The 19,209-nt window shown below is 39.2% G+C and overlaps 1 protein-coding gene across 1 annotated transcript in view; it reads left to right on the top strand.

Annotated features, from left to right (window-relative positions):
- Nucleotides 1-19,209, top strand: part of LOC123878494 (Kv channel-interacting protein 1) — an 83,795-nt gene that overhangs the window by 51,577 nt on the left and 13,009 nt on the right. The window contains exons 2-4 of the mRNA XM_045925689.1: nt 8,256-8,883; nt 16,042-16,111; nt 16,588-16,658. Of these exons, the coding sequence (XP_045781645.1) occupies nt 8,728-8,883; nt 16,042-16,111; nt 16,588-16,658 (297 nt within the window). The 5' untranslated portion in view covers nt 8,256-8,727. The remainder of the gene's footprint in view (nt 1-8,255; nt 8,884-16,041; nt 16,112-16,587; nt 16,659-19,209) is intronic.

A 19,209-nucleotide genomic window follows, 5' to 3' on the forward strand; every position in this document is an offset into this window, starting at 1 on the left:
TCGAAAATGGTCGACATTTGCCTAGGGGTTATAAGGGGTCATTTGGTTGCAAATTACTTCGCCTACACACTTAACGGATTGCCGACATATTACCAGTAACACTGTACCTATACTAATAAATAAAATTGAAGTGTCGTGTCTGTTTGAACGGGCTATAATTTTCGGAATGGCTAAACCTAGTTTGACGGGACTTTCACAGACAAGTAGAAAATTAACCAAAGAGTAACATAGGCTACTTTTTAACCGACTTTGAAAAATAGAGTTGTGTTTTTCTATCAATGTACACTGATATCTCCGAGATTTATGAACCGATTTGCGTAATTTTTTTTAATCGCTTAGGGAACTTTGCGACATTGGTCCATAAAAAAATTTAGATTCCAACTCCTCAATCCTGATGCTGCAGGGGATCTGAACAATCCACGCGGGCGAAGCTGCGGGTATCATCTAGTCCATACTAATATTATAAATACGAAAGTGTGTCTGTCTGTAAAATAAAATAAGAATATTTTAATACTTACATAACACGCCCTATCGCCATTTAAAGTGCACTTCAATGGAAAAACACTTGGAGAAATAATATTTATAGATTTTTGTTCTCCGCTTTTAGAGATTTAAATAATCTTCAGATATGTTATCTTTATTTTTATCTTTATCTAAAAAAGAGGTCCCCCCCTCCCTAAAAGTTAAAAAAAATTGGTTGTCTGTAAAGTCGGTTTACTGACGATAGTTGAACGTGACAACAAAGGCCGATCGCGGCGTTACCTCGCAGGTAACGCCGCATCGAGGTAACGCCGCATGAGTCATGTTTTTTCGTGCGTGCAGCCGGCTGTATCGAATTATAAGACGTTGTCACGTCAAAAAAATTGGTTATCTGTAAAGTCGGTATACTGACGATAGTTGAACGTGACAACAAAGGCCGATTGTGCTTCTTTGTCGCTCGTTCCGCGCTCTCGCTTGCACTTCAAGCCTTACATGGAACGCCTCAGAGCGAGGTAACGCCGCATGAGTCATGTTTTTTCGTGCGTGCAGCCGGCTCTATCGAATTATAAGACGTTGTCACGTCAAAAACTGAATTTAGTAATGCACCCACTTACTTGAAACTGTATTAACAAAATAGGGACTATGCGTCCCAAAACCGTAGGCAAGGAATTTTTTTTCCAAAAAATTATCGAAATATTTCGCTCGTACTACGTATAATTACCCCTAATGTTTTCTCCTATTTTCTCCTACTATATTGATTTTCCATTGGTTTGTGCTTTTAAACATAAAATGTTGTGACTTTGTACAAAATGGCCGAGTTTGTTTAGGTTTACTTATTTTGAGAATAATCTATACATTACATATAATAAAATTGTAGAAAAGTGGTGTCTGTACAATGGAAATATATAAAAAAAGTAGCAGGGATGTTATTATATCGATGCCGAACCCGAAATTGTAATTAAATTTTTTTTGTCTGTTTGTCTGTGTGTTTGTGCACGCTAATATCAGAAACGGCTTATTCGATTTAGATACGGTTTTCACTAATATATTGTAGTAAGCTTCACATAACATTTAGTGTTTATTTCATGTCAATCGGTTCATAAATAAAAAAGTTATGTCAATTTAAAGAATCACGGCGAACATTTTTAACGTACAGAGTAGGTATATGCTGCCCGAAAAGTCACTACTCCACGCGAACGAAGTCGCGGGCACAGCTAGTTCTGAATATAAATATAGAAAAAACGTAATTTTTAAATTAATTCTATTTCAAAAACTTCCAAAAAACCGGCCAAGTCCGAGTCGGACTCACACACGTATCTTTTGATGTAACATCCGTTAGGTCAATTTTTCGTATAAAATATAGCCTATGTCACCCGGACCTTTACAACGAATCCATTGCCAACTCATTCATCAAAATATGCCCAGTAGTTTAGGCACTACGGTGAAACAAACAGAATCTGGATACATACATACATATACTGCTAAAATCATGTGATCATATAACCCTTCCTTTTGGCTTTGCCGCAGTCGGGTAAAAAGGTGTATTGCGCCAAATGTTACTTAAGATAAAATCTCAAGTGACCTGTGAATACAAAGTTATCTTAAATTATCAGATATATTCAAGTTCACGATATGCCTACATCGGATATCTAACGTTTAATCATTGTGTGATATAATACCGCCAGATGGATTTTTAATAAAAAAATAGCAAGTAAACGAGCGAGCCACCTGTTCGTTTATCTGTGTATCTGTCTGTGGTATCGTAGCTCCTAAACTAATGAACCGATTTTAATTTAGTTTTTTTTTCGTGTGAAAGGTGGCTTGATCGAGAGTGTTCTTAGCTATTATCCAAGAAAATCGGTTCAGTCGTTTGAAAGTTATCAGCTCTTTTCTAGTTACTGTAACCTTCACTTGTCGGGGGTGTTATAAACTTTTAATTTACACTCGTTCTTTGATATCACGTCACCATAGCCCAATTTTGACATAATATCGTCGATTGAGGATCAAACCGAGAGTTCCCTCACTCTAGTTCTCTCTGGAATATTTCACCATTCGAAATTCAAATTTCAATTTGAGCGTTTCGTGAATACTCGTAGATGTAGAGTAACCACAAAGCTTAGCTTTAGACGATTTTCCTATTTCGATAAAATGTGGTTTTAATTTCTTTAAAGTTTAATAGATTCCTGGGATATGTACTAGCGCGTTTATTTAAAGTGGACCAACTTTATAACCATACTTGCAATGAAATGAAATAACTTGAATTGAAACATAGGTAGGTAAAGTTTTCAGAGCCTCTGCAATCTATATTCGTAACAAAACAATGCTATAATATTTTAACCTAGTACTCATGTCTCATGTATATAACAAACTAGCTAATGCCCGTGACTTCATTCGCGTGGATTTAGGTTTTTGAAAATCCTGTGGGAACTCTTTCATTTTCCGGGATAAAAAGTAGCCTATGTATAAAAATCCAGGGTGTAAGTAATAATCTATCTTCCAACTTCTAGTAGTTTTTGCGTGAAAGAGTAACAAATACACACATACACACATACAAACTCTTTCTTTTTGATTGACTGATTGATTGCAAAAAGCATGGCCCGAACAGTCCCACTTTAGCTTGCTGATGGTTTGGGCTATGTCAGTGACCTTGATTCTCCTACGGGTTTCCTCGTTCTTTTCGAAAATCCCCACTTAAAAATTTATTAATGTTACTAATCAATCCTAAACTCTTTTTTAGGGTTCCGAACCTCAAAAGGAAAAACGGAACCCTTATAGGATCACTTTGTTGTCTGTCTGTCTGTCTGTCCGTCGTGTCTGTCAAGAAACCTATAGGGTACTTCCCGTTGACCTAGAATCATGAAATTTGGTAGGTAGATAGGTCTTATAGCACAAGTACAGGAACAAATCTAAAAACCGCGAATTTGTGGTTACATCATTTAAAAAAAATTAAAATGTGCTTTAATTTTCAAAGTAAGATAACTATACCAAGTGGGGTATCATATGAAAGGGCTTTACTCGTACATTCTAAAACAGATTTTTATGTATGTTTATGCATAATAGTTTTTGATTCATCGTGCAAAATGTCGGAAAAATACCCGAGTACGGAACCCTCGGTGCGCGAGTCTGACTCGCACTTGGCCGGGTTTTATTTTAATTTATGTAACCGCCCTTCCTAAACTCTACAAATCATTGTCACAGTAATGAGTAAACACAGTGCCATAAACACAGACAAGGTATATTTTAGGTTTTTTATGATGGACAGATCTCTTTGATCCGAAATTGACTTCGGTATTATAAATTCATAGAGTTTACACTCAGTAAATTAGATCGCACAATTTTTAATATTCACATGGACGTAGTTTCAGTTTTTTAACTTCTCTAGTTTAATTGTTTTGAAAAAGTATATGTAGGTACTTTGGTAGTATATAAATAAATCAAAGCTCTGGTAAAGATATAATCACTGGTAAATTATTTTGACGATTCAAAAGCACTTGTAAAAGTTTACTTGAGTAAAAATATATTCTATTCTATTTATTTTAAATGATAAACGCAAAAGTGTGTCTGTCTGTCTGCTGGCGTTTCACGGCCCATCCGTTTAACCTGATTTTGACGTTTGGTTAAAAAAATTGCTTGCCTCCCGGGAACGGACATAGACTACTTGTTGTCCCGGAAAAGCAAAGAATTCCCACGGGATTCTCTAAAACCTAAATCGACGCGGACAAAGTCACGGACATCAGTTAGTATTTACTTACCTAATATTTACGTAAAAGCATTTGTTACGATAAGTTTCAAGTGGTTAGTGATAGAAAAACACTAATTGAAAACTGACAGATGATGTGCAACAGAAACGTGCTATATTTATCTAATCCATATTTCCATACTAATAGTGTAAATGCGAAATGTGTCTGTCTGTCTGTTCTTTTCACAATCCAGAATTCGTGTTATTGCCCAGAAGTAGGTATATTAGTTAGGTAGGTACCAACTCGTGCCACAAAAAAACCGGCCATGTGCGAGTCAGACTCGCGTACTGAGGGTTCCGTACTCGGGTATTTTTTCCAACATTTGACACGATAAATCATAAACTATCATACATATATTATACATACAAATAAATAAAAATCTGTTTTAGAATGTACAGGTAAAAGCCCTTTCATATGATACCCCACTTGGTATAGTTTTCTTACATTGAAAATTGAAACACATTTTAATTATTTTTTTAATGATGTAACCACAAATTCGCGGTTTTCAGATTTATTCCTGTACATGTGCTATACCTACCTACCTGCCAAATTTAATGATTCTAGGTCAACGGAAAGTACCCCATAGGGTTTCTTGACAGACACGACGGACGGACGGACAGACAGACAGACAGACAACAAAGTGATCCTATAAGGGTTTCGTTTTTCCTTTTGAGGTACGTAACACTAAAAATCAAATTTACACGCGCGATAGTTAAAAAAAATTCTTTAAAAAAGAAAAAGGCCCTTTCAGTTTGTAAATTCGATATAGAAAGTCACTGTCAAACACCTATCAGCTTATCGAATTTCCTTGTCGTTTTCGCGTCAAGCTACGCAATTCGAGCATCGACATCCGTCAAAGTGACAGCTATGTGGCAGCCATATTGTTTATCCTCGGTTCTTTATCATGTACGGGTTGGGATTATTCGAGGCAAAATTACTCCAAGACTCTAATATATCATGTCGAGAATAAGAAAGGGGATTGGAATACAATTTACTTATTAAGTATTTATTGAATCTAGAATCTAAAATGATACTTTATCACTGTATTTTATCTTTCCTTTTGAGAGTGTGGGAACATGGTGTCTGTACCTATAGCGCCATTTTCAAATGTGAACAAGTGTAAATTAAAAATTTATAACACCCCCGACAAGTGAAGGTTACCGTAACTAGAAAAGAGCTGATAACTTTCAAACGGCTGAACTGATTTTCTAGGATTATAGCTATCCAAAGTATCTGAGTTTTCCAAAACATCATTTTCAAATAAATAATTATGTATGTAGGCAACGTCCATCTCGACAGCTTGACATTTGTCAATGGACATAATATTATGAACCTAACGGTTAGTTAACCTTCTTTTCTACAAGAAAACTAGAAAAGAGCTGATAACTTTTAAATGGCTGAACCAATTTTTTTGGATTATAGCTAAGAACACTCTCGATCAAGCCACCTTTCAAACAAAAAAAACTAAATTAAAATCGGTTCATTCGTTTAGGCGCTACGATGCCACAGACAGATACACAGATACACAGACACACAGATACACACGTCAAACTTATAACACCCCTCTTTTTGGGTCGGGGGTTAAAAAGGTGAAAAGTTTTACTTTTCAGTTCGTTATTTGACAGCGAAGTCGTGTTATTGATTGGTTTTACCTTGGATTTGTTGTTTAAGAAATAATTAAAAGTTTTCAAAAAACCCCGACTGTGGTTTGCATTTCATCTTTTTCAGGAACGGACATACATAAATAAAAATAAATAAATAAAAAAGCCTTTATTATCCATACGTTTTCCAAATATGTATATTCACTATCTCGTATTACAATAATTTATTTATTTAACGTCTTATTTTGTTCATAAATTCATCATACTCAATTCAATATCAATTCATAATATCAGTTCATTTATTATATACTTAGTAAAATTAATATTTAATGCCTTAATGGCGTAGGCCTCCCCCAAATCTCTCTAAATATGTTTTTGCCCAAAAAGTAGGACCGGAGTGGATGCGCAAACATAGGGTTTTGCAGATTGGGGCGGACATACATACATACAAGTCAAATATATAACCCTCCTTTTGGGCTTCGTCGCAGTAGGGTAAAATATATTTTGCTCATAAAACTGCCCTTTCCCATAAAATAACTAACTAACTAACTAACGTATAAACTAACCAGGTTCGCTGTGCTAAGCCGATGTTATCAGTTAGTTATCGCAGATCGCGACATGACCGCAACAGAACGACTTTGCGTGTCGTAAGCCGCTTTACTATTCATAATACAATTATTTTCAACTAGACGGCTTCACTTTACTGGAATTTTTAAAAATCGATAAATCCATACTAATATTATAAACTAGCTGATGCCCGCAGCTTCGCCCGCGTGGATTGGTCAGATCCCCTGCAGCATCAGGATTGAGGAGTTGGACTCCAAATTTTTTAGGAAACAATATCGCAAAGTTCCTCTATCGATTAAAAAAGAAATGACGCAAATCGGTTCAGAAATCTCGGAGATTTCGGTGTACATAGGTAAAAAAACACAACTCCCTTTTTGAAAGTCGGTTAAAAAAGTAGCCTATGTTACACCCTGGTCAATTCTCTACTTGTCTCTGAAAATCCCGTCAAAATCGGTTCAGCCGTTCCCAAGATTAGCCTTTTCAAACAGACAGACAGACAGACAGACAGACAGACAGACACACAGACAAAAATTTTAAAAACGTGTGATTCAGTTATAGTATCGTTCAAATAACCATATGACCTTAATATGCGGTAGTTATTTCGATATTACAGACAGACACTCCAATTTTATTTATTAGTATAGATGCGAAAGTGTGTCTGTCTGCCTGTCTGCTACGTTTTGACGGCCCAACCGCTGAACCGATTTTAATGTTTGGTACAGACTTTCGGTACATCCCCGAGAAGGACATAGGCTACTTTTTATCCCGGAAAAGAGTTCCTACAGGATTAATAAAACCGAAATCCACGCGGGTGAAGCCGCGGGCATCCTCTAGTAAAATGTACTTAGGTATTTATTTCACATAGGTTCACGGAGGGTTCCGTACCATGCTTGAAAGTGTATGATGTAAAGTGGTGATATTAAAAAAGAATAACCAGCTGAGTTTGTTGTGGGCTCTTCTCAGACTTGGTCGCGTCGGGAACCCTCGTAGCTTTAGTTTTAAGTTAACGTAATTAATTAAATTAATTATTATCACCACAACATCATTGTTTGATAGTCAAAAAGTGTACAATAGTACCCAATTTGAATAAATGACTTTGACTTTGACTTTATTACAAGATATAACTTTACACTTTATTTTTTTTTTTATTTTAGCGGTGGCCATATTGTTTATTATTTGTTGTTATAGCGGCAATAGAAATACATATTCTGTGATATTTTCAACTCTCTACCTATTACGGTACTATGAAATACAGCCCGCTGGTAGACAGACGGGCGGACGGAGGCTTAGTATATAGGGTTCCGTTGGCACCCTTCATGTACGTACGGAACCCTAAAAATTTTTTTTTTCTCTCTCGTCTGGCTTTACAAAGATTAGCCAATATCAAGTTTGTAGTTATTTGTAACAAGTTAGTTAAACTATACAAGTATGGACCCCGTCTGTGCCGGCGCTCGCCGACATACGCACGGCACCCCCTTAGAGCGCTTTCCAGTCAGTTTTAACAAAAAAAAACACACGCGCGCCAGCAAACGCCACCACAGACGAAGTCCAATTAAATTATTATACATGGACAGCACACACATCCTAGCGATCGAATTTACTTACTCTTTGCGAAGTTACAAAGTTTTCTTAATCCTCAGAAATAATCTAAACTCAGCTAAAAACCAGCAATTACAATATTTTTACAACATTGCCGAAGCGTTGTTGTGGCGATTTGCCAAAAACGCTTCGGAATCGACGTAAGCAATTGAATTTTTCTGTATGGCTTATTTATTAGGCGCCGGATATATTTTGTTCGAATATATTTTTATTACATCTACGCCGACCATAAATAACACATTCTAATATGAACTTTTGTTTGTTTCAGAAATCCTGCCCTTGTACCATCCAAGTCTTCTAAAACAATATTTCAAGAATTGTGATCTGTACATAAAAAGAACCTATTACAATAAATAAATAAATATAACATGCCCCAAAAAGAACCTAGTGAAAGACAATAAATTTAAAAAATAAAAGCTTATCCAAAAAATAATCTAGTAAATCATAGACAAATAGTAAAATAATAGATAAATTAACAAAAAAGAAACCTACTAAATCATAGATAACTAAAAAGCATAGAAATCTTTATCCAAAAAAGTACCTTGTGAATTATAGACATTTAATAAAATAATAGAACATTAGCTAAAGAACCTACTAATTACATAGACAACTTAACTCGCTAATGAATGACAGTTAATAAATCGCCAAGTTTTGGCCAAGTGCGAAACGATGTGCTAGCCAGAACCACAGATAAAAATAAAAAGTGACAGATGTGTGAGTGAGTGCAAAAAGGTTTTATAATGGCCACGCCGCCGGATTCGCCCGTGGAAGAACACGCATATGAATTAGAACCTTCTAGAACGCCAAAACCGATCCCGGTTGCTTTAGAGGAGCTGTGCAGACAGACGAAGTTCTCAAAACAGGAGATCAGGGTCATGTATCGGGGATTCAAAACGGTGAGTTACTACATTTTTCTTTCTGCTTCAAAGGACTAAAACCTGAGCCCTAAAGAGCTAAAATTTAGTATTTGAAAAGTAGATAGATTCTTTATTTATGTATTTTTTTCTCGAAAAATTGTTTTCTAACAAAAAATGCGATAAATCTTTAAGAGTCTGTCCGCTGGTAATAAGTAAATTAATCTACCACTGCAGACCGTTCACTATAACTTGTACTTGCTTTCATGTTGGCAGCATTGCAAATCACACAATAATAAATCTTATGCACAAATAAATAAAGCTGATAAAGCAATAGTGCCAATATGACGCCATCCAGGGGACAAGATAAACAGTGAACGGTCTATAGTTGCGAAACGAAACTTCGTACCTAGTACATACTACCAGGCTAAAATACCCAAAATTTAGTTATACCTACATACCTATTCCAATTTTCAGTTTTCAGTGGTTTTCAGTAATAAGAAAACGACGCCAAAGAAATAATAAAAGTCAATAAAACCATCTCACATTGGATTAACACCGCTATTGCTCCAAATTTATCGGCCGTTAAAGAAACACATTTTGTTTGCACGCGGGAGTCGAACCCCAGACCTTGGGCGGTGCCAAATGCGAAAGCCGCTTTGTGGTAGCCTTGGCGTGTAATTTATGTTTCACTACCTACATTTTTATTGTGTTCTTTTTTTTTATATTCATTGTAGTATCACAAATAGTTCTATGACTACTTCGGAACGTATTTTCACGGATTCGGATCGGATGCAGTGCGTAATCGCCCTAAGTATTTTCCTAAGGCGGGCGCCCGAAACGGATCTAATCGCGAAATTCTTGGTTTTTCGCAATTTGTAAACTAATACGACAAAGTAGGCTTATGGCATTCTAATTGCGCCAATGGCAGTATCATCTTCACAGGTTTATATAAAAATCTTTACTTGAAAGTGTTCAGTTTAAGAAAGTAGTCAAAATAATGAGTTTGACTAGAGTTACTCACTATAGTCTAATTAATTAATTAGACTATTAATAATAGTAATTAGTCGATACTCTGACTAAATTCTTAAACTGGCCACTTTCAAGTAAAGATTTTTATATAAACCTGTGAAGATGGTACTTTTTTTTTTTTTTTTTTTGTTGACGCTGGGGAATGCATTTACGCATCCCCCCCGGAGGGAGGGTATGTGGGACTCACCGGCCGAGAGGCGACCGGAATACTCACTAAACCCCAGCGGCGCTACTGCGCGTCGCCTGGCGACTGGGTCACGGGAACGGCCGAAGCAAACAACCGCGACCCAGCCAGCGACGTCTGCCAAGGCAGACCCTCCACCGGGGACCTGCTCGGTCCCCATCGACGCACCTCCGGGACGCACCAACGAAGTGCGTCCCCCGACCTTGGAACGCGCACGTCGCCCGCGTCTCATCCTCCGCTTCATCCACTGTGCCTTCTGCTAGTCAGAGGGACACGCGGAGAAACCTCCCCCCCTGCCAGGTCATTAGCCATAGCCAACAATATCTCCGAAGAGAAATTATTAGCCATGTTACCGGGGCGCACCGGCCCGAACACTGCTCTTCCCCTCGGACGCATCCAAAAGGGACCAGCAGCATCCAGGCACACTGGGAGGTTACCTGGCTGGCGCCCCGTGAAGATGGTACTGCCATTGGCGCAATTAGAACGCCATAAGTCTACGTTGCCGTATTAATTTACAAGTTGCAAAAAACCAAATTAAAGAATTTCGCAGGCAGACCCGTGTGTTCCGAAAAATTAGTGCTCCCACGGGATTTTCAAAAAACCTAATTCCGCGCGCACGAAGTCGGGTATCATCTATGGTATTCTATAGTCTGTAGTATAGATAGATAGATAGATTTTTATTACATTTAGATTACATTAGTTTATTACATTTAGATTTAGATTACACTTTATTGCACACAAAAACACATGTAAAGGATCACAACACAGAAAGAAGAAAACAGAAAAAACAATTGTGTGCAAAGGCGGCCTTATTGCTTGGAGCAATATATGGTAGTATGTGCTTCTTTGCATGCATTTTTAATTTAATCTTCCTCCAGTCTGACTCAAAGTGAAATCTTAACGGAATTACGTATTCATGCAGCTCGCGCGGGAAATACTCATGAATTAAACTTATAGTTTGGATAAAAACGCTGCTAATATTCTGAAACCTAGCTAGGTATAGCCTAAAAGCTAGATTTTACTTTTTGGTGTTTCTGTACCTGAAAAGGAAAAACAAGAAAAAAGGAGCTTTTATAGGATCACTCCGCTGTCTGCCTGTTGGTCTGACTGCCTGTCTGTCTGTCTGTCGTTACTATCAATTAGGGGGAATTAAAACCTATTCACCTAAAATCATGAATCATTGTCTCTACTTGTGTTATAACACAAGTAGAGACAAACACAAATATCCGAAAACCGTGAATTTGTGGCTACATCACAAAAGAAATTAAAAAGTATTATTTACTGGCTGACGCCCGCGACTTCGTCCGCGTGGATTTAGGTTTTTTGAAATCCCGTGGGAACTCTTTGGTTTTCCGGGATAAAAAGTAGCCTATGTGCTAATCCAGGATATTATCTATCTCCATTCCGAATTTCAGCCAAATCCGTCCAGTAGTTTTTGCGTGAAGGATTAAGAAAGATACACACACACACACACACACACACACACACATATAAACTTTCGCCTTTATAATATTAGTGTGAAGTGTGATTGTACGATGTTATGTAGAACCCTTCGAGTCAGACTCGCGCTTGGCCAGTTTTGTAGATACCTACCTAGTTACCTAGTTTTTAGGGCTTCGGTGGTCTTTCGACGCCGGGATTTCCGGTGTGAGGTCGCCATCCCAACACCTTGACCCCAAGGGGCTGGAGATCCCCTTGGCATAATGGAAAGTGTAGTGTAGTCTACTAGATCGACAAGTGACATCAAACGAGTATGTAGAATTCCCTTCAAGATACCTATGGATAGATTGGCCCCTATAATACGGACTGTCCTAATTTAGGGGCCAGGACTCCATGAAACGCATGTACCTACTTAAATAAAGATAAATAAATTTTCATTTCATTTCATGTCCAGGTGTTGTGGACGTCTATCGATTAGCTGACCACGCCGACAATATATTGGCATAGTTTCGGAGTTTACACAGCCATATCAGTTACTAAAATAAACACTCTTACATAACCCTTGTCACTATTTCCGAACGTGTACCGCCGACGTCCATGTTGGCTTCCAAACACCTGTCAAAGTGACGGCGGGGTATTTTTGGCGCGAACGGTCGTTGACATTTGACATTACCTAGTGACCTTTCAGTTGATGTTGCTTTCAGACACATTTATCTTGTACTAGCTGATGCCCGCGATTTCTTTCCCGTGGATATATATATATCTTTTTAAAAATCCCGTGGAAACTCATTGATTTTCCGGTATAAAAAGTTGCAAAAAGTAGCAATCCAGGCTATCATTTATCTCCATTCTTTTCAGTCAAATCCGTCCATTAGTTTTTAACCCCCTGACCCAAAAAGAGGGGTGCTATAAGTTTGACGTGTGTATCTGTGTATCTGTCTGTGGCATTATAGCTCCTAAACTAATGAACCGATTTAAATTTTGATTTTTTTGTTTGAAAGGTAGCTTGATCGAGAGTGTTCTTAGCTATAATCCAAGAAAATCGGGTCAGCCGTTTGAAAGTTATCAGCTCTTTTCTTGTTACTGTAACTTTCACTTGTTGGGGGTGTTATAAATTTTTCCCACCCAATCCGAACAATTTCAAAGAGATGCTGATAATTCAATGAACTAGAATCCAGAGCACGAAATGAGATATCGACGAAAAAAAAAAGTGAATTTCGAATTTCGAGTGTCAGTTCAATTAGCATCCAATTAACTTTAATTGATTCGTCGCGTCGCGTCGGATGGGATACTGAAAGTTGGAACGTGTGTATCGTTATAATTTCATTTTAAAAACACTTTGAGTGCATCATTCGTTTTTCCGATTCACTTTTTGATCGAAATATTTTTTACTCGTGTCTCTAATTAATGAAAAAAAATTTGAAAAGAAAAATAAAACCGACTTCAAAAACCACAAACACTAAAAAGTAAAAAATAATTTTTGTTTCTCCTTCCTTCCTACTCCTTAGTACTTCGAGTTCCTTAGTACTCTATCTACCTAGTTTAAAATATTAGCACGGATTTTCACGTGTTCACGAATTTTGTACGTAAACTCTGGAATTATTCCAAAAATTTCCCCAGTTATTTATGGCTAGGTACTTAAATTGAAATTCTGTGTTCAAAGCCCATTATAATACAAATGATTGTTATCGCCAAGGTGCCTGCCACTGCGCCATTGCGTGACAGCGGCCAAAATATACAAAAACGCGATTCCTAGATCATACTTACCAGAGAGCTGTCGTTATATAGAGCGCGCAAAACAAATAGTCCTGAACAGAGGCATATTGTGTAACAAGAAATAAACATTTTTAATTTTTTTTGCATTTTCATGGCGGCAATTTTGTTTCTTAGGGTTCCGTAACTCAAAAAAATAATCGAACCCTTATAGGATCACTTTGTTGTCTGTCTGTCTGTCCGTCGTGCCTGTCAAGAAACCTATAGGGTACTTCCCGTTGACCTAGAATCATGAAATTTGGCAGGTAGGTAGGTCTTATAGCACAAGTAAAGGAATAAATCCAAAAACCGTGAATTTGTGGTTACATCATGTTAAAAAAAAAATTGTTTCAATTTTCAAAGTAAGATAACTGTACCAAGTGGGGTATCATATGAAAGGGCTTTACCTGTTATTTTTATGCATAATAGTTTTTGATTTATGCAAAATGTTGGAAAAAATAACCGAGTACGGAACCCTCAGTGCGCGAGTCTGACTCGCACTTGGCCGGTTTTTTCTTTCTTTCTTTTTTTAGATATCTGTTCAAGTGGTACGGGGTCTGCATCTCTATGGTCTATATAACTCAACGACAGGTACCAATTTACGTTGCTTTGTCATGGGCGTCGAAGGTTTTTTGGCAACGCATACTTTCGGTCTATTGCGTGTTTATTTCGCATATTTCTTGTAACATAGTACGCACTAGCTGTGCCCGCGACTTCGTTCGCGTGGAATAGTGACTTTTCGGGCAGCGTGATTCTTTAAAGTGACATAACTTTTTTATTTATGAACTGATTGACATGAAATAAACACTAAATGTTAAGTGAAGCTTACTACAATATATTAGTGAAAACCGTATCTAAATCGAATAAGCCGTTTCTGATATTAGCGTGCACAAACACACAGACAAACAGACAAAAAAAAATTAATTACAATTTCGGGTTCGGCATCGATATAATAACAACCCCTGCTACTTTTTTTTATATATTTCCATTGTACAGACACCACTTTTCTACAATTTTATTATATGTATATAGATAAGCCTTGTATTATCGTACTGTAGTATGTTAATCACATGTATAATTTACATACTACAGTAGAAGTTGAGTTAATAGTATTTTACAACAAGATAAACTTGAAAACTAAAAACCGACTGCGATCGTTTTAATAAACGCTAAAATATTTTAGTAAAATTGTTTTTCTGTCCCTTGGTTCATTTTAATGTTGTTGTACATTTATATTCATGAACTCAGAATATTCTCCTCATTCATAAACAATAATTTTGGAGACCCACACTTTTTTTCATGTAACATCCGTTCTAGGTCAATTTTTCGTATAAAAGGTAACCTATGTCACGCGGACCTTTACGACGAATCGATTGACACCTCATTCATCAAAATCGACCCAGTAGTTAAGGCGCTACGGTGGAACACACAGAATCTGGATACAAACATAGACACACACATACATACATACATGGACTGCTAAAATCATAACCCTTCCTTTTGGCACTGCCGCAATCGGGTAAAAAATGGGTAGGAATAGGTACAGATATATAAATCTGTAGGCACCATGACTGATCGAGTCCGTCCCATACGCAAGCTATCTTTGTACCTTTACCAAGGGTTAAAGAGATAGGCCGTGAAAAGTTAGCAGCAGATAGACAGACAGACAGACACACTTACTAACGACCCGCCCTGGCTGCCCTCGGGTGCAATGTAAATACTAATCTGTAATCTTTAAAAAGAGTAACCGCCGAGTTTCTTGCTGGCTCTTCTCGGTAGGAAAGGCATTTCGAACCAGTGGTAGATGCTTTTGACGATTCAAAAGAACTTGTAAAAGTCTAATTGAATAAAAATATTTTGAATTTTGAAAAAAAAAAAACTAATGTCGTGTCAGTATATTTTGTTACTAGCTGATGCCCGCAGCTTCGCCCGCGTGGATTGGTCAGATCCCCTGCAGCATCAGGATTGAGGAGTTGGATTCCAAATTTTTTATGAAACAATGTCGCAAAGTTCCTCTATCGATTAAAAAAGAAATGACGCAAATCGGTTCAGAAATCTCGGAGATTTCGGTGTACATAGGTAGAAAAACACAACTCCCTTTTTGAAAGTCGGTTAAAAAAGTAGCCTATGTTACTCCCTGGTCAATTCTCTACTTGTCTGTGAAAATCCCGTCAAAATCGGTTCAGCCGTTCCCAAGATTAGCCTTTTCAAACAGACAGACAGACAGACAGACAGACAGACACACAGACAGACAAAAATTTTAAAAACGTGTGATTCAGTTATAGTATCGTTCAAATAACCATATGACCTTAATATGCGGTAGTTATTTCGAAATTACAGACAGACACTCCAATTTTATTTATTAGAAGATATGGATACCTAAACCTACCTATTCTATTTCAACAGATTAAGAGGGCTCTCTCCGTCACTCGCTTCATACACACGTAGTTCCAATTTCATTTGAATATTAAGCAACCAAAGTCAATGAAATTTTGCAGACATATTCTAGAAACTAATATCTATGTCTGTGGTTTTCCAGGTTTCCGTTAAAATATTCGGTTTCAAAGTTACGCGGTCTTATAAATTCACATACAAATCTTTGAGCCCCTGTAATTTTAAAACTACATATTTTTAGAAAAATCTAAAACACCACAGGCAGATATTAGTTTCTAGAATATGTCTGCAAAATTTCATTGACTTTGGTTGCTTAATATTCAAATGAAATTGGGACTACGATTGTATGGAGTAAGAGACGGAGAGAGCCCTGTTAAACAGTATTTTGTTGTTTCCAGGAATGTCCGGAAGGGGTGGTCCACGAAGACTCCTTCAAGGATATCTATGCCAAATTCTTTCCACATGGAAGTAAGTATACATTTTGTTGACAGGAATACCTATTTTTTAGGGTTCCGTAGCCGAAGGCTGACCAACGAGACCCTGTTACTAAATCTCCGCTATATAGTTGACTAGAGGACGCCCGCGACTTCGCCCGCGTGGATTTAGGTTTTTAAAGATCCCGTGGGAACTGTTTGATTTTCCGGTATAAAAAGTTGCCTATGTTAATTACCTCGGTACCCATACAAATCGCTTAAGCGGATGAGTTTCTGGGAATCGCGTGGGAACTCTTTGATTTTCCGGGTTAAAAAGTAGCCTACGTCCGTCCCCGGGATATAAGCTAACCGTGTACCAAATTTCGTCAGAATCGGTTAGACTGTTGGGCCGTGAAAAGGTAGCAGACAGACAGCCAGACAGACAGACAGACAGCACTCTTTCGCATTTACAATATTAGTATGGATATTATTAGCTGTTTCTTTACATAAGGCATGTTTCTCACGTTTCAGACTCAGCGTTGTACGCGCACTATGTGTTCAAAGCCTTCGACGTCAACTGCAGTGGCGCCATCAGTTTTAGGGTAAGTAAAGTTGTGGTGAGCTGTTTCCTTCTCTCTCACACAATGTAACAATTTCAATGATTGTGAAAGAACACTGTCTTTTAACAAAGTGGCTCGGCCAAGTCCTAAACAATAAAATTGCGTCCATTTTGTACATCTTTTTACTAACCCCTGTACTGGACAGGCGCGGAAATCCGTTTGGTAACCGGGCGGAGCCCTGAAAAGGGCTCGCAAAAAGGAAAGATTGCGTAGGTCAGTCTCGGAAGGCTGACCCCGCAGTGGTTACCGGAACGGAGGCGCTTGGTGTCCGTTCGTACACGTTAGGTGTACCTCTCGGCTGCGCTCGCCGGGCTGGTCCGCCTTGAAAAAGGCAGATTAGATGGAAGGTGCCCGGACGAAATACTGGCCGAAGGTACCGAGGTTCAGGACTCGAGTACTGCCGGAAAATGAAACCACTGATATATCTTGAAAATCAGGACCTCCCTTGGTGGCTTGGTGGCTTCTCTTCTTGTTTTCTTGTCTTGATGTTCCTTGTTTCTTGTTTCGAAGTTAAATTGCAACCACGCTCGAGCGGCGCGCACACTGGGTTTTATGCGCCCGAGTGCTTACCTTAAAGAGAGCCGCTTTGCCACCAAGGGGGTTTGTCATGCGTTTATTTGGTAGTAGCACATTTTTACAATAAGATTATTTTTAAACTATTCAATCTGCCATACAAAAAATTATATACTTATAAATCTACTAAGCTTGTCTATCTCCTAGCATATTATTTATCTACATATTTTAATATATTTTTATTTAATTAAAACTTTAATATGCGCGCGGGCATGAGTTTCTGTAGAAAGGGAGCAGGTTGTCCCGCTCTAAACGGCTGCTTGTAGAAAGGGAGCAGGCTATCTCGCTCTAACAGCTGCTTGTAGAAAGGGAGCAGGCTGTCCTGCTCTAAGTTGCTCCTGCGTCGTTGTCCCGAACATCTCTCCCGCCGTGCAGCATCAGGCTCGTCGAGATGCTGCAATCCAATCGGTGAGGGGCGACGTCGCTTACTTGGTAAGAGGGACGAGCTTCTTTGTCGGCCTCTTCAGAATTCCTCCGGACGTACGAACTTCGACAGTGCGTATTTGGCCGTCTTTCCCCGGGTAGACGGCTTCGATTCTTCCGCGCGGCCATGTGTTGCGTGGGAGCTGAGAGTCGGCGATGAGGACTGGATCGCCAACTTCAAAGGTGGAGCCACGGCCATGGGGCTCCCGCCGGTGCTGAAGCTCGGGAAGATACTCGCGGATCCAGCGGCGCCAAAACATGTCTGCTAGTGCTTGGGCGCGCCGCCAGTGTTTCTTGCTGATGAGGTCGTTCTCGTCGAAGGTTCCAGGAGTTGGTAATCTTGCAGATCCCCCTAGCAGGAAGTGGTTAGGGGTGAGCGCCTCGTCGTCGTCGGGGTCCACTGAAATGTGTGTCAGCGGCCTGCTGTTGACGGTGTACTCTGCTTCGCAGAGCAAAGTGGCCAGGACTTCTTCTGTCGGGTGTCTCTCGTGTAGGACGGTGTAGAGGGTAGTTTTTACGCAGCGAACTAGTCGCTCCCACGCCCCTCCCATGAAAGGCGCGGAGGGCGTGATGTAGCGCCAGACTATCCCTCGACGATTTGCTTCTTCTTGGAGTGCCTCGCGGAGTTCCTTATCTGCAGCATGCATGTTCGAACCGTTGTCGCTGTGTATTTCGGTAGGACAACCACGACGTGCGGCAAAACGGCGGAGTGCCATCACGGCGGAGTCTGCGTTGAGGCTGGCAGCGATCTCTAAATGAACCGCTCTGGTGGTGAGGCACGTAAATAGGGCCACGTAGCGCTTGTGATGTTGGCGGCCCACAGTAACGGAGAGTGGTCCGAAATAATCCAATCCAGTGAACGTAAATGGTTTCTTATGATGCGCGAGTCTTGTCATAGGATGATCACCAGTGGGCGGTATCGGAGGTTGTGCCTTACGGATGCGGCACTGGAGGCAACGACCGACGATCTTTTTGGTAGTGGGTCGGAGCCGGACTACCCAATAATGTTGGCGCACCTCATTGATTGTGGGTTCAGTTCCACTATGATGTAAGCTGCGATGCGTCCAATCAATGTACAGCTGAGCGATGCGATGATCTCCATCCATTACCGGCGGTGACTTGATTTCTTCGTTTACGTCAGTGACGGCTGCAATTCGACTTCTAAGAACTATAAGGCCGTCTCGATCTGGACGGTATTCCACTGGCAACGTTTTCAGGCGACTGTGGTTGTTCACTGGTTCTTTGTTACGTAGAATTGGGATATCTTCCCCGAAGGAATCTTCCTGGCTGGCGCGGACGAGAAGGACTTCTGCTTTTTTCATGAACTCCGCTTCGAGAGGTATAAAGTTCTTTGACGCTTGTTTCGGAGCAACTGAGGAAATTTTCTTTGGTTTTCTTGTTTTCTTCTTTCGCCAATCAGGATCTGTTTCTGTATTACGAGTTGTCCTTTTGTAATACGTCTTCTCTTTTGATTTTCGACACAAGTGTACGAACTGTAGGACTCTTGCTGTAGCACGAACTAATCTTTCCCATCTTG

The sequence above is a fragment of the Maniola jurtina genome, chromosome 26 (assembly GCF_905333055.1).
Source record: "Maniola jurtina chromosome 26, ilManJurt1.1, whole genome shotgun sequence".
NCBI lineage: Eukaryota > Metazoa > Arthropoda > Insecta > Lepidoptera > Nymphalidae > Maniola > Maniola jurtina.